The sequence below is a fragment of the Castanea sativa genome, chromosome 10 (genome assembly GCF_040712315.1).
Source record: "Castanea sativa cultivar Marrone di Chiusa Pesio chromosome 10, ASM4071231v1".
NCBI lineage: Eukaryota > Viridiplantae > Streptophyta > Magnoliopsida > Fagales > Fagaceae > Castanea > Castanea sativa.
This window is the reverse complement of record NC_134022.1, coordinates 38,348,122-38,365,287: the sequence shown is the minus strand read 5'-3', so window position 1 is coordinate 38,365,287 and position 17,166 is coordinate 38,348,122. Positions and strand designations below refer to the sequence as shown.

Below are 17,166 nucleotides of genomic sequence, written 5' to 3'. Positions count from 1 at the left end.
CAATAAGCACATGATTAAAGTTTCAGTTTGATTAATAGTCTATTTTCTTTCCCTCTTTTTATTTCACCCAACCACAAGGTCGGTCATATAAATTGCACCAAACAATTGGAATGTCATATTCATGATTTTGGCCTCTAGTAAATGGTCCACCGCTTACTTTTCTAACCATCCTACCATTCCCTAGATTCAAGCCGAAGTAGATGGAGAATCTGGAAAGCAAAATTCACACTCAACAAAAATCATGCACAAATTGACTGATTTGGAAAACTGAAACTTGGAATAAGATATGAAAGTGACAATATTATAGGTTCCCTAAATGCAATAATATTTATTTCACACATTCTACGTATGCATTTTTTTTTACGTGAAATTTATATGTTACAAGAGGGATGATACATGTATTGGATAAAAAAATATATTCTCCTAAACACTATTGCAATGCGCACTTATGCAAAAGAACGTTGCTGTGGAGAGAAGTTAAGACTGTTGAGTACTTGAGTTCACCCACTAACCATTTATCTAAAGCCTTGTTGGATGGATAGGCATTTGAGAATTGAGAGCTCAGCCATTTTAGACTGGGGACACCTATTTTGTCTGCAACCCAGCTATCTGTGCACCCTTAAAATGACCAAAGACTTGTGCTCGATGCCTTGTCGTGTTCACCTAGTTTGACATGTGAATCAACACGTTCTCAACATGGCTCATCAAGTGGGCAAGATCTCAAGAATGCAGGTTCTAGTTAGTTTCATTGAAATTGGCTTTTTGCTATTTGTTTTTTTTTTTTTTTCGTTATCTCCTCTTGAAAGCGAAATATGGAATGTATTTTGAAATGTTACCGTGACAAACTTAAAGAGCTTCACAAATTACAATCTGAATAATTTCCCCAAAGAGACCACAAAACTACCTACCTTGTTATGAATTTATGACATATATTTATGGATAGCCGAATTATTGGGCTGACAGAGATATTTGTCCCTAGCCTACCTAAATATTAACCACACACCACCACAGATGTGCCGAGATATCGTGTTTATAACACCCACGCAAGACCTCGCCTTCATCTCTTTTTCATTGATGTTTTAGCACCAATAACTCAATAAGGAACCTAAAGACGACAGTGTTGTCATTTTCTTGCATCAAACATATTTGCTCTCTACAATATCAGAGTATACATTGGAGAAAACAACCATGACATAGTAATTGTAACCGTATCCAAATTTATATCACCAAACTTTTTACAAATTAGTGGCGTAATTTCATTTGTAAATTGTAACCACTGATATTTAAATTTTTTAAGTGTTGTTTACATGCCGTCTGGATATACCCCATCTAAAAAATACAATTTGCATTGCTTTGAGCTTTCAGAACCAATGAATAAAGAATCATCTAACAACCTCCTAGCCATGTGCCCTCCACCTATACAACTATGTGCTATCCCAACAAACAAAAAATGGAACATCATGTACCAAACCTAAAATAGAATTGGTCCATGAAAATTGATCACGCTGTATGCCCCTAAGAGTAACCATCGAGCTGGAAACAAGAGCACAACAAACAAACGCATGTGCTGTGATGCAACCAGCCTACTGAAACGTTTCAAGGATTCTCTACCTGTATGTAAGATGCCAGAGAAATTGACCTGGTCTTGGCCTATGTTGATTGATATCATGGGCTTCCCCACAACTATACCAGCATTGTCACCACGGGGTGCCACAAGGGGCCACCAAACTTTGCGGCGTTGCTCTCTCCCAGCCTTCCTGATGCGGCTACGCTCTTGGCGAATCACGCCCTTGACAGATTTCATGTAAGAGTTCATGTCATGATCTCTTTGGATGGTTCCTTCAGAACCATATGCAGAACGATCTCTTAGGATCTCAAGTGGGTGTGGTGAGTTAAAGAACACCATTTGGGCAGCCTGGAGCTGCTTCTCTGCATCATTGCTATCTGACAATGGGCAACTTAGAAGGTATAGACCAGTGCCTGAAGGAAGGAGATGATGGTTAGGGGAGAATTTCTCATCCGGCTGTAGAATTAGAATCTCCCCCATTGGAGCAAAGAGTAGTTTCTGTAGTAAAAAGATAAACAAAAATAGGGTCAGATTGTTTATATCAGTGTAGGAAAATTGCTAGTTTCACAAGGTCATACTTCTCTTTCCAAAAGAGTGAAATTTTACCTGGTTATTGAGACAAGGATGATTGCGGAAGTTCCCATTGACAGCCTTGAGAAGCTCCGCAACGTGATTAGGATAATTGCATGAGAAAGCCCGGGGTACAATGTCTCTGTGCATTGTGATCGATTGAACATGATTCCGCGGCAATCCAAGCTTGCGAAGCAAACGGTCACCTCCACACATGATAGATGGTGCACCAAATGTGATAACAGGAAGTAAGGATGAGATTGGCACTTCACACCGTATCAACAACATGAGGTTTACAAGTAGTGCCAAGCTTCCCCCAAGAGAGTGTCCAGTGAAACGGAAGGTAGCTTTGTCTCCACGAGATTTTAAGTGTGCATGGATCTCTGGCAACATCTGTTGATAGATACCTTTTGCAGCTTCATAAATACCTCTGTGCACAACCACATCTAGTTCCTGGACAAATATGACGAATTCCTCAATTTTGGGAAATATAGACATTCAAAGATTCTTATATTATACTAGCTTTACACAGAAGGACAGCTCAGAACATTCAGCACTTTTAACTGATATAAACTTAACTTTGAAGTCAACACATAACTAGTTTTTTTTTTCAATCATTAACAATCAGAACCAATACTAAATAACAGAAACCTTTATAAATGGCGAAATGTATCGGGCAAATTCCAAACGATAGTCAAAAAGAGAAATTACCTCAAATTGAACGGGTTCAAAAAGTAAATTTGCTTGCCAAGATGCTAGTGATTCTGACCCCTGCACAGGAAAATTTTCTGTAAGACCAAATATACACAAGATACCAAAAGTTATCAGGCTTCTTATGTCATTGGGTGAAAGGCATAATCATCAGTCAAACTACAGCCAATATATGCTCTATTGATCTTTTATTATTATTTATTTCTTAGGTATATAACAATTTATTAGATCATAGTCCAAAATGCATCAATGTGACCATTCATCAAGTGGTATAAATTTCTTATACAGAGTTCAGAAGCAGTCCCCTGTTACCTTCTGCCCTAGAAAATTGTTTTATATAAAGTAAATGGCATTAATAATTGATTAACCCTACCTGAATGACAAAGTATCTTGTACCAGTCTGATCTTCATCACATATGAACCACTCACAGGGTGATGAACGCATTGAGTTCAAATCATCCGCAACAGCCTGCTTCACTTCCTCCTTTGCAGCAACCACAGCTGTCACTGAGTCCGTAGTTGCCATGAAAGAAGCCATTTCTGAGTTCATCATATTAGCACCACCATCCCTAATGCCACTTTCTTCAGGTGAATGTTCACCAGCCTCGGTTTTTGAGGACTTGAATGGAAGTATGCTCCTTGTATGAGAATGCAGATAGGAAGCAGCAGAGGCAGCAATTTGATATGCAGCAGATGCACTTATCCGATACCCTTCTTCCTTCTGCTCCTTGCCTTCTGCTTCATCTTTCAAATCACTTTCTGCTTCTGGGCTTTCAGTTGATACCTGATTTTTCTCAGTTTGTGCTGTCAATTCCTTCTTCTCAATTGATGACGTTACAAAACGCAAACCATGAGAGTTCAAGAGATTTCCTGGCTGGATTATCAATAGTCAAAATAAATTATTGTCATATAATTTATATTAGAAAACTAAAATCTCCAGAAAGTAAGTTTGTGGGATAGATGATTTATGCAATCCATGGAAAAAACTTAAACAACAATTTTCTATTAAATAATGCAAGTAGAACATAGAACACAGAACATCAACCTGAATAAAATACAGATTGTAAATCAAATGATACTTTACTTCAAATGAAAAAGGAATCCAAACTACACCAAACCAAATGTCAACATAAGAATTTCTGTGAGTACCATATTCACATGATTGATTTACTTTATGCACAAAGACAACTCAAAGGGTTCACATATACAGCACAAAATCATTAAATTGGAACCTCCATAAACAAAAAATTTCTTGCAGAAAGTGAAAAATAAAATCAATCAAACCATATAATTTTAAGCCAAACCAAATTCTATCACGGCATAATTTTATTATCCTGGTAACAGAAATCTTATACTCTGTAAGGGTTTGAGAAAGGTAAAGCCATGACAGGCAACATGGAATTGAAGGGATCGGAACAGATGGAATTCAAGGCCTCATTTCATGAATTTCTACAGAAAAGGACCTCCTATTCCATCGGCTTCAAAATCCAAAATTCAGTTCCACTGTATAAAATCCCTGTGTTCTAATTCAAAAACCTCAACTTGATAAAAAAATTTCCAGAAAAAGATTCCTGAATTGAGTGAATTCTCATTTCCCATTTGGTTTCAGACCAAGCAGAGGATAATCAAAACAAATCAAAAAGTGCTCAAACTTCGAGCAATGTGGATCCACCAATGAACAAAAAAACACTAATCTAGATCAGGCACACCTCCACAGAAAAACCCCAACAGTAAAAATACAAACTTTACAATGGGAAATAGGAATTTTGTTTTTCATAACATACCATTCCATAAACCCATCAAACATATTCTAAATCAAACCTCCCCCCCCCAAAAAAAAAAAAAGCTCCAATTTTTTAATTCATTTCAACATTACCAATTCATAAACCAATCTAACATATTACAAATCAATTAATCAAATCAAAGAAACAGATGTGGGCAAAGTTTGTACCTTGATTTTGGGAATGGAATAGGCCAAGTTTCCCAAATACGACATTCGATCATACAACCTAGCCTCGGCCAAAGACACCCTCCTTAGCAATCTAGAAAACGAATCTCTATCAAAATCAACCTGTTTTTCATCATCATGATCAGCAACACTACAAAGCTCACAATCTTCTTCTTCTCCTTCTTCTTCTTCTTCACCAATTGCCACACCCTCTTGTTCCACCTTCTCTTCTTTCTCTACCTCCAACACAAGCCCAGCTTCAGCCCTCTCCTTCCACAGCGATCTAACATGTAAAATCTTCAAAACCCAGTTCTCACTTTTTTCCCTCTTATCAAAATCCTCCTCCTCCTCCTCCTCCTCCTCCTCCTCCTCCTCTTCCCGCTCTACGAACATTTCGTCGCTAACAACAACGCTGTTGGTCTTGTTGTTGTCAACCAAAACGGCGTCGTCTAAGGCCAACCCATTGTTCCTGCCGCCGCCACCACCACCATCTCCACCTCTATTCTTATTACCAGGCCACAAAGACAGAGACTTCAAAGGGTACGTGAAAGGAAACCTCAAAAACGGCGCCGTTTTCTGCTGTGGCTTAGCGCTCACCTGAGACGGCGTCGTTCTGAGCTCCCCAGTTGCAGAGATCGTCCCATGATGATGGATCCCAATTCCTGTCTTCAAACACAAACTATCCATTTACGTTTTCTTTCTTTCCTCTGTTTTTTTTCTTCGTTACTTTCGATGATGTATAAATTTATAACGTTGCGCTTTGCTTCTCTCACAGAAACAGTAGAGACTTTTAAAGGCGCACACACGATCTTTGAACTTTACGAAGGGTCTTCTCTCATTTTATAAAAGAGAGAGACACGGAAAGAGACACAGAGAAAGAGAGGTTTTTAAGGAAAGTATAATAAAAGAGGAGAGAAGAGATAGATAAACGGCATTTGTTAACAAATAAACAGGTCACCCAACCCTCTCACTATTTTTAACGATCTTTCTTATTTCTCTCAAATTCTACTTCTCTCTCTTAATATAAAAAGAATAAAAATAGTTTTTTTTATTAAGCGGGTTTAAATTAAAACTAATAATAACTTAATAGTTAAGATTTATCGTAAAAATGTTGTGAATATCGCACTTCTAAAAAAAATAAAAGGATGTCACACCATACTTTTGATGCGATGGTTATTTCACAATTATAAGTGTTTGTAGGATGTGAGAGGTAAGAGCTGAGATTCAAGTCTCTAGGAGGAAGTTTCACACACGTATACACTTAAATTAAGTTAGAGTATAATTTCTATCTTGTATAAAAATAATAATAATAAAAGGAGCAATACACAAAAAAAAAATTAACAACATTTTTTCACAATAGTTAAGTTGCCAAACTTTTACTAATTCTCATGGTTCACTACTAACATTACCCTTTTACTTTAACATTATCAATATGTCACATCAACAGGTTGGAAAAAATTTTGTCAAATTTTTTGTGTTTAGATTTTCTTTATAAAATTTTTTATGTGGTTAAGTAGTAATTTTGCATATAAAACAAGAGAGTGGAGTTTAAGTAATAAATTTTTTTTTTTAAGAACTCATATTTAAATATATAAATTGTTTCAATTCAGTTTTAGCCTAAGGTCCTCAAATGCATCATGCTGCCTTATCTGCACTTGAATTTTTTAGAAAATTTCTAATTGTGTTATTGAACTTGTAGTTAATTTTAGTTTTCATTAAATGAGAACCAGTAATTTTTTATATTTATTAATGGACCTGGTTAAGTCTTTAAAATACTTGTTAATTGGTCATTTTAAAAAGGTTTGATACCTTTTATTAAAAATATAAAAAGTCATAAAAAAAAGTTGTTGCTTTTTATCCGTAAAAATTTTTAAAAATATTTTATATATTTATTTAGTTTATGGGGGAACAAGGATAAAGGATTGAACTTGCAAAAGGCAACAAGTACAATCAATTAATTAGGTGTTAGTCAAGTCTATTGACGTATTGACAACAAATTTGTAAGTGTCAATTGATCAAGATGAAGTGAAATTAAACATGGAAACCTTTACAAGATTTATTGATTTGAATCAATTTTGTCTATATTTTTATTTTGGACGTACGTATATATTTGTTTTTATTATTTATGAATTTAAGTATTTAACATGTCGAATTAGGTTGGAAGAATAGCTTGAATTTCCCAAATTCGTACGAAAGCGCGTGGCGGGACCCGTCTATGTCTGTCTCTCAATTCTTCTTCAAATTGCTTGTTAATATCTATCTGTAGGACGCCACGTCAGATGGTACAGATGAACTAAACACACAACGGTGACGTGTCCGTAAAGCACCGATTGTTGTTCATTTATCTTTGGAAAATACGAGATCCACACGCTCTGTAAGCGTCTGGCACGTGTCTTTTCAAGGCACAATTTCTTTATTGGAGAAGGAGATCTCAGAAACCCCATAAACAAATATTTATTAGGTCGGTGGGGAACTATAGCAAATGAAATAATTTTTTTAATTTTTTAAAAAAAGTAGTATAATTTAAAACTGTACTTTTTGTCCGATCTCTATTAAAGAAAACAGAAGAAATTAAGATATTAATAACAAACCAACCCTGAATCTAAGATCTAAAAGTGCCTATTATGCCAACTTTATTTATTTCTTTTTATAGCTTTGGAAATTTTAGTTTATCAAATTAGCTCGAGTGTCCATTTTAATTTATCTATTGGAATGAAGTATTTTGACATTAGTGTTGTTAATTTAATCCAATAAAAATTTTTTGGAATGAAAATTAAGGTAGACTCAAGGACTAGAAGGCCCTCTCTTCCCCAAAAATTTAAATAAGGTCATAAGGCCCCTTATTATATAAATAAAAGATCTCTAAATTGTATAAAAACGTCCCAAAACTGTATAATGGTAATTGAATTTTTAAAAATGAAAAATATATAGGTGGCTTTTGCATTCTTTCCCACACCTCCAAGAAGTCCCTTGAAATATTAAATCAATATAATTTCAACTCAATTGAAATCATAAATAGTTTCACTAAAAAAAAAAATTAATGAGTGTGCATGATAATCATTGACTATCAATTTTCCTAACAATCGACGGTTTAGTTTTTGTAAATTCATCACCCACAAAGTAGATTATATTATTAAGTAAAGTTCCAATAATGTATTCAATAAATAAAATTACATTATTTTAGCCTTTAATTTTATTTTTGTTCTTGTCAATTTTAAGCGGATTGGCTATTATGTTGGGAAGATAACACATTGGAGAGACCCCGAATGAGCAAAATATAAGGAGACCATTTAACTTAAAAGTTTAACCCTATAAGTTTGGATCTAACTATGTCATATTGACTCTTCACTCATGTTATAATTATTCAATGTAAGACTTTACTCATATATGTATACCCAACATATTATCAATTGTAAAAGAGAGACATTAATAATAACTAAATATAAAAACTTAGTGTTCGTTTGAGAATTGCTTATTTTTTAAAGTTTATTTGCATAATGTAAGACAAAAAAAATTAAAACTAGCTTATTTTCAGAAAGCTGAATGTTAGATTATTTGGAATAAAGTTGAGACAAAACATAGGCAAAAAATAACTTGTAATCATTCCCCAAAAGCTAGTAATTTTGTATATCAAAAAACAAGATAAACGATTTCTAAAAATACTTAAATAAATAATATCTAATTAATATTTAAATATTAAAGAAACCCTCATCAAAAATTATTTCTTTCAACCTCAAAATGTATTAAGTAAATGCTTGAATCAATCAATCAAACTCAAATTTCATATTATAAGAAGAAGAAAAAGACTAGCTAAAAAAAGGTTAATGTTTTGTTTATGTATCAGCTGAAATTATCATCCCAGTTAAAATTTAATGTAACGAATTAGAATTACAAGTAAGGTTGTCCAACATCCTCCCAGACCCGAAGAACCGCTCGAACCTGAAGCTCTTCACCCAAAAACCACCTAATCAAAGAATTGTTTCGGTTGGACGTGGTTCATTGGTGCTAGGACTCGAGACTGTTGATTTGAGTTATGGGTTGACTGTTTGAGAAACTGATGAACCCGACCCACCCGATGAGTTGTTCTTTCCCCATCAAAAATCATGAGTGTCGGCCAAAAACTAGTAAATCCAACTTAGTCTGACGATATAGGGAGATTTCGGCTAGATCTCAATAGATCCATCAAGATCTCTGCCCAATCTCTATAGATTTGGAGGAAATGTCGGTCATATCTAACAAGAATCGACAAGATTTCGGTTAAAATTCAGCCAGATTTCAATCCATTGTAGCAGACCCGAAACCGACTGATATGCACCCGAAACCAATAAGACCCGAACCGACAGAGCCGAAACTCCATTCAAGTCGGTTACAGGTTAAGATATTTCCCACCTGATGCATTCAGGTTGAGCCTAGGTTGGACATAAACCCAACCCAAACCGACCCATGAACAACCCTAATTACAAGCATGAATGTAAACTAAGGTAAAAAGAAGTAGGGGGTGGGGGTGATGATTTTGTACCAATTAACTTATTGATGGCTTGATTGGTACAAATTTTTTCAATCAAAATGGGTGAAATATATATGTTTAAAAAGTTTTGTTAACGTATTCCCTAGGCACTTATTAAAAAGTTTTCCAAAAGATTCCATCTAAATTAAAAAATAGTAAAAAGTTAATTTTAAGTTGAAAATGTTATCCCCTCAAAAAAAAAAAAAAAAGTTGAAAAAGTTATTAGATTTTAATTGGGCATATTTTAACAAAATCTTTTATAAAAAAAAAAATTTATCAAAGAATTTTAGGTCAAGTCAAAAGTGACACTTTCACGCCCCTCCGTGACTCCGTCGGCCATAAACATGAGGTGATACTGATGGCAATAGGTGAATAGGGTACGAAAAAAAAAGAAGAAAAGAAAGTGAAATGAGGAATTTAATAGTGTAATGTGATTACGAAATCTGATTTAGGGGACTTAATTTTGTCGACAATTAAATTAGGAAAATGATGTTATGGGGACATTAGGAGTGCCTTTAGATCATTAAAAGCGCCGCGAAAACAAATTTCAGTAAAAAAGTCTTCTAATTGACAAATTTTCTTTATTTTTATGCTACTATCTTTTACTTAAAATGCTCATCTTTTTGACTATGAGGAGGGTAGGGTTTGGTTTGAAGTTTGAGCTGTCCTGTATTTAATCTTTCACTAATGCTTTTTAGTCGGCAAGTCGATTTTTAATGACCAGGCAATCTAACCCTGGCGGTGGAAGAATCTTCAAATATAAGTTGGATTTATAGGTTAATATTTGCAGTTGATATATAGTTGAGAAAAACTAAGTTTAGGTCTTCCAAAAATTACTGCCCCATCCCATAGGACCATTAAATTATTATGGGCTCATATTTATGAGCTCTAGCTCTCGTTTTTAGGTAGGAAAGTTAGCCTTTGACAACTCTCAATCTAAAATTTAGAGTGTTTAAAGTGGGTGGGAGTTGGATGGACCATAAGGATTACATGATTTTCTCACACCCAAAATATAGAGCTATATTGCACCAACAAGTTAGACCATTAAATATGGTTGGTGTGTGTGTGTTTATTTATTTATTTTATGAATGAAGTAGGTTGGGTTTGACTCTGCTTTGCAAACATCTAGGTTCGGTTCCATCATATAGATGGATCATACAATATCAATCTCTGAATGTCTTTCTTGTGAAACTCAGATAAAAGTTAGGGACCTAACTCCTAAGTCAAATGAATCTAATGATATATACATGTAGATAAAAAAGTAAAATAGTCTCATATTCTTGAAATTAAGGATGGTGAACGTTCTTCTTGCTACTTTACCAATTTTATCAAACACGGGTCAATTTCAGGAATTTGATAAGATGAGGATGGATTTTGCTTGTTCCATCCCGTTCCACCTTGAATATCTATATGTTTATTTTTGTTTATATATATTTAGAGTATTTACATATAATGTAATATTTTTATACATATCCTATTTATAATTTATTTTTTTGTATGTATTCTATCATCAGCGTGCAAAATGCATGTTTTCTCTCTTTTAGCACTTTGTCAATTACTTGTCACATTTCTCTTTTATTTCTATTTCATTAATGTCAAAGCAATTTTTATTGAGGATAGCAAGATACCTCCAATTTGCCTTAACTTTGACTTGTTCTGTTCTCATCTCAAACAAGAAACAAGACAAAAACAAGGCATCCCTAATTCGACCCTCCACCCTGCTCTATTGCCATCCCTACTTGACGTACCATGAATTCACTGGCTCAATAGAAAAACCTTTCAAATCGGCATTTGTATCCAATTATATATGCTTTTGACATGATAGTAATTAAATATAACTCTATCTCTTTTACTTAATATAGATTCATTAATTTGCTATTGGAGAGTTAGGAAAGTGATCCTTCTCATTTGAAAATTGAATTGAATTATTTCATAATTTAGGTTAAATATTATAAATTTAAAAATGTATCATTTAAAAATTTAATGACTTAACATTTTATATAATATTAGGCCCAAAAAATAAAACAGTAACCATAAAATATATTTCTCTTTATTTCAAATGAAAAGCACCTTACTTTACCGATACGAGTGACAACTTGCGTCAATTGGAACTAAAGAAACAAAATTAGACTAGGATTACAATGCCCGGAAATTCGAGATGTACAAAGGGTTGGCTACTCAGTTACTTGAAGAATTCCAATTTATCAAACTATCAATATTCAGCAACCAGTGAACCAAGATCCAAGCTTAATAGAATAGTGGAACTGTGGAAGCCACTGCAGAAAATTGCTACAAACCAAATTTCGACCGTGCCATCTTTTGTGAGGAGAAGTGAACTAGTTTGGGTGTAGTGTATTCGCAATTCAAAGGGAGAGGTGATGGGATTTTTTTTCAAGTTTCCAATATCAGACAATGAAATAGATGAACCAAACGATAAACTCAATAGGTTATTACATAAGAAACGTTCAATAACAAAAAAATTAAAAAAAGCCGAAATTTACAAAGTGAGATTCCTTAATAAATCAGAATATGTACCTCAATAATGGAGGAAAATGTAGGTCAATAACAATGAAAGAGAGAATTAAAGACAAAGCATTAAACTTTCGAGACAATTAATAATTTATCATATATATCAGTCGTTGTTAACAACTTCTGACCCATAAAATATCGAATATGATAGATACCGCAACTTCAAAAACTTATGTCCTAAAACTAGTATAAGTGTTACAACAAAGAGACTAATATCTCATAGACATGCATATATATACACATTCAGCCATATGCAACAGAATCTTATTACAAGAAAATAATGTTACTAATGGTTTTAGTAAACAGGGCGGCTCAACCATTAGGTTAGGTTATTTAGGCAATGGCCTAAGCCCCCTAAAATAGAACATTTCTATTTCTTTGTCTTATATATTGCACAAATATAAGCTCACTTAGGGGGGGGGGGGGGGGAAACAAAGAGAAGAAGACATGTTCTATTGGTGAATTGAATGTCTTGTCTTATTTGTCTGAGGATGTAAAATTTTTAATTAAGGCCCAAATTTTTAAATAAAAAATTAAATTTTAAATGTTATACTCTTTTTGAAAGTTCAACATTTTATTAATACGTTTTACTATATTTGTGGTAATTTAAGAATGTAAAAATTTTCAATCTTTCAAAAATTTTACTCTTCATTTCTCTTTTTATCAAAATTAAAATAAAAAATAATAATTTTTGAAAAAAAAATCATTATTGAAATCTATTTTTCAATATCTGAAGTCCAATATTACCAAGAGTGCCATTAACCATCTAAAATATGATTTTTTTTTGAGATTTTTTTTTCTTGATATTTTTAGAATTAAAAGTTTTAAAATAAGTTTTATACATATATAAAAATATTCCATTAATTAATGTATTAAATTATATAAATAAAGGTTGGATTATTTTTTTTTCTAATTCATGTATTGATTATAAAATATGAAGTGAAAATGTACATTTTACATTTGTGTTTGACCCCAAAATATGGGGAGTCGGCCCTAAATTAGGCCATATTTTTGTAAACTGTGAATTTGAGCAAGGTTGAAAAAAAAATGTTTGAAACTGAATTGAGGTGTTCAATAATAATGACACTACTTAGAATTTACAAGTTTTCAAAACTTTTAATTTTATATTTAAAATACTCTACGCATATGAAAAATCTTCATAAAAATGTGGCCATATTTTACATGAAAAGTATTTAACATGCCAATAACATAGTTAATATTTCATGATTTTGGCATGATCATAGTAGTATTAGTACAAAGAAAGCTAAAGTTAAAAAAAAAAAAAAAAAAAAAAAAAAAAAAAAAAAAAAAAAAGAGGAAGAAAGAAAAAAAACAAATATCAAATTGATTGGTTTGCGAATGAGTGTTCAAAGAGTACTACTATTAGGTTATTGGAAGAAACTAATAAATTTTCATAAGTATTTCTTTTAAATTTTCGCCCCACAAAATGTGTTGAGTTGGCCTTGTATAAACTGATCATGATGCGAGAAAATTTGAGGGATTCACAATCAAATAACTCAAGTATTCAGGATTTGTGGAAGTGCATTCTTTAGATACTCAAGCCAATATTGTCAATTACAAACGTTAACATTAGCATTTGTATGATTATTAAATTTCATTAAAAATAATTAATATTATCAGTAAACTTTTGGTCTATAATATCAATACAAGGTTGAAACTTTTTAGTCTCTATTTGTTTTAATTTTTTTTCCTGATTCTTCATTTTAATATGGGTGCAAATTTGGTCAAATTCTATTATGATTCATGGCTTTTATTATTATTATTATTATTATTATTATTATTATTATTATTATTATTATTATTATTTTGAAATAAGCAAATCTACAACAAATGACCCATGCCTTATTATCATTTTAATATATATGGGTGCAAATTTGGTCAAATTCTATTATGATTCATGGCTTTTATTATTATTATTATTATTATTATTATTATTATTATTATTATTATTATTTTGAGATAACCAAATCTACAACAAATGACCCATGCCTTATTTTCGAACTCGAACACAAACTAACCGTCACAATGACAATTACTGCTGCTTAATAATGTTAATCTCCTTGCAAATTTGGATTGTTTTTCCGTTTCTACACATTTGAGTTGCTCCATCTTTGTGAATTAATTGAATTAATTATTCTATAAAAGATGACCATTTTAACGGATATTTCAAGAGAGGAGATTCCTCCATCCATAAACAAAGGCTCAGTTTGATAAGAAGCATAATTAGCTGAAGTGCTAAACGCTTGACAGGTTTGTTTGCATGTGATCCACATGAGAGTGACATCCAACTTCTGAATGGGTGAAGCTTATGATAGAGAACGATAGAGAAAAGTAAAGCATTGCTATGAATTATTCAATTTTTATTTTAAGATAAGTAAATCTACAACAAATAGCCCGTGCCTTATTTTCGAACTTGAACCCAAACTCACCGTCATGGTGACAAGTACTGCTGGTTAATAATGTTTTTTTTTTTTTTTTTTTTTTAAGATAGAACTTCTACTCTAGCCTAATCTAAGTGTATATGTGTGTGAAACTCCCTTTTAGAAACTTGAACTTTGACCCTTGCCCTCCACACTCCAGAAACATTTATTTTTTCCTGGTTCTTCATTTTAATATGGGTGCCGACTTGGCCAAATTCTATTATGATTCATGGATTTTATTATTTATTATTATTATTTTAAGATAAGTAAATCTACAACAAATGACCCATGCCTTGTTTTTGAACTCAAACCCAAACTCACCATCACGGTGACAAGTATTGCTGGTTAATAATGTCTTTTTTATTATTATAAAAGATAGAATTTCTACTTTAACTTAATCTAAGTGTATATGTATGTGAAGCTTTCTCCTGGAGATTTAAAGCCCGGTCCTTATCCCCCACACCTCACAGACATTTATACTTGTGGAATGATTACCACACCAAGGGGGCGCGGTGGTGGTTCATAATGTTAATCCGCTTGCAATATTGGATTGTTTTTCCGTTTCTACACATTCCACTTGCTCCATCATTGGGATTTAATTGATTTAATTATTCTATAAAAGATGACCATTTTAACGGATATTTCAAGAGGACATTCCTCCATCCATATACAAGGCTCAGTTTGATTTGTTTGCATGTGATCCACATGAGAGTGACATCCAATTTCTGAATGGGTGAAGCTGGCTTTTTAAGTCTTCAATAAGATAGAGAATGATAGAGAAAAGTAAAGCATTGCTATGAATCATTCAATTTATGATATTGGAATAGCTATACCTATAGGAAGTGATATCCACCTTCCCATAGACTGTTTTGAATGTGAAACCATATACTGTTTTGAATGTGAAACAATTGGTGACTCCACGTAACATGCATAACCCATAGTATGTAGTACTAAGTACAGTGGAAAGAAAAAAAGATCTAGTTCTACTTCTATATACAATTACAAGGTGTCCATCTATAACTTGTTTCATTTTTTTGAAAGAAACCCAAAAAAGCACTATCCTCTGTTCCTCACTGGGATTGCAAGGACAGAAGACTTGGATATCGAAACTACACCTTGACTTGATAATTGATACAGTGGCCAAGCCTTAAAGCAATGTCACAACATCCATGGTATTGTCAACATAGTACCTAGTTTTGTTTGGTTTAACAGCAACAGTACGTGCAAAGAATGAGTTGGACTGGACTTTGGCCCAAATTTTAGACTATTTGCACCAGAAATTGGGCCTAAGACGTGTATCAGATGACTACACAATGTGCACATACAGGATGAAAAGAAATAGTCAAGACATAGAACAACTACTACGAAAACAGAATATCAATGCATCATCAACCAAAAATAATAGTGGGTTCCAGTAAGTTTAATTGGTAAAGTCTCTTATGATTATATAAAAAATTTAGGATTCAATCCCCACTTACACCAAAAACTAATTGGTGTCTTGGTCTGATGACATTAATTCTACTTTCCTACCCAACATCTCTCATATTAGATAATAATAATAAGGATAAATTGTCCAGCCAAAATTAAGCAATCTAGTGTCCATACAAAAGTAATGGCAAGATATCAAAACATATCTAGTCCAGACTCCAAAGTGGAAAACCCCCGCCCAACAAGAAGCTACATTCCCTCAGTATTATGACAAAATGTAATATAGAAAAGTTCAATAGGGATACCGTTAAGCTATATGATGCAAGGAAGTCAATATCGTACCGGAAGTTGTACCGGTTTGGCCTACGGTACGATATATTTCGGATACCGGACAATACCGGTGTACCATTTCGAATTTACCGCTATTTTTTACTATTTTATATAATATACAAAATTATATTTCTAATAACTCAATATATCACTTTGACAACTTTTTATATATATTTTTTAGAGTTATCATCATTAATATAAAAGTGAGAAGCCAAAAAAAAAAAAAAAAAAACCTCAAAGACCCACCCACTCAATAAATGCCAACCTATCATCTGATGCTTTGAAAATATCAAAAGCTATGAAGTCTTTTCTTGGGCAGATCGGCAGGTTTGAAAAAAGAAAAGTTTCAAAAAACAAAAAGAAAACCGAGAAAGAGAGAGAGAAAGAGACGCCAGAGAAAGAAAGAGGAGAAGAAGAAGAAGAAGAAGAAGAAGATGATGAAGATGAAGGAGCAGCAGCAGCCAAATCAGTCCACGACCCCTACTTGAGGTTTGAGATCGTCGCTGCCTCGCCGGTGGAAGGTGAGAGTGACAAAAAAACATAGTTCTTTTTCCCTTCCGGTATGCATTTACCGGCTAGAATCTAAAATTTTCCTCCAATATGGCCGAAATGACCCGGTATGGCCGGTATATTTTCCGGTACGAAACAACTTTGTTTCTGTACTGGCCAAGGTGCCGGAACGGTAAATATCGGCTGTACCGGCCAGTACAGTACGAAACAGACTTCCCTGATATGATGATTCCACTTCACTGGAATTTTTAGTCGTGATCAAAGCAATTCCGAATTGAGTAAGGGCTTCAAATGTAGGTATGCTAACACTCAAGACTTTTCCCGAACTCTACAAAAAAATATGGAAGTATATAATGCAATGATTCCCCATAGATGACATGACTATAGAGAAGAATCAAAGAATGAAGGTTTAGACAAATTCATTACTAAAATCTATTGTTCAATACCTGAAGTCTAACTGGGGCAGACTCAGTTAGAATGGCTGGTTGCCATGGCCCCCAAACTTTTCTAATTTTATAAAACTATTCCAAAAGTTTCCTGATATTTTCAAAATATATACGGTCCCCCCCCCTCCCCCCTCCCCCCTCCCCCAATTCTTAAATATTAGAATTTTACTTTTAAATTT

General features: G+C 33.4%; 1 protein-coding gene across 1 annotated transcript; it reads right to left on the bottom strand.

Annotated features, from left to right (window-relative positions):
- Window positions 1–1,232: 1,232 nt before the first annotated feature.
- LOC142613764 (phospholipase A1 PLIP2, chloroplastic) lies at window positions 1,233–5,647 on the bottom strand. The gene is made up of 5 exons (XM_075786252.1): window positions 4,800–5,647; window positions 3,222–3,722; window positions 2,849–2,908; window positions 2,174–2,590; window positions 1,233–2,065 (listed from the first exon to the last, which is right to left on the bottom strand). Exons 1-5 carry the CDS (start codon window positions 5,481–5,483, stop codon window positions 1,472–1,474), a joined length of 2,256 nt encoding a protein of 751 aa, XP_075642367.1. The 5' UTR covers window positions 5,484–5,647; the 3' UTR covers window positions 1,233–1,471.
- Between the last annotated feature and the right edge of the window lie 11,519 nt (window positions 5,648–17,166).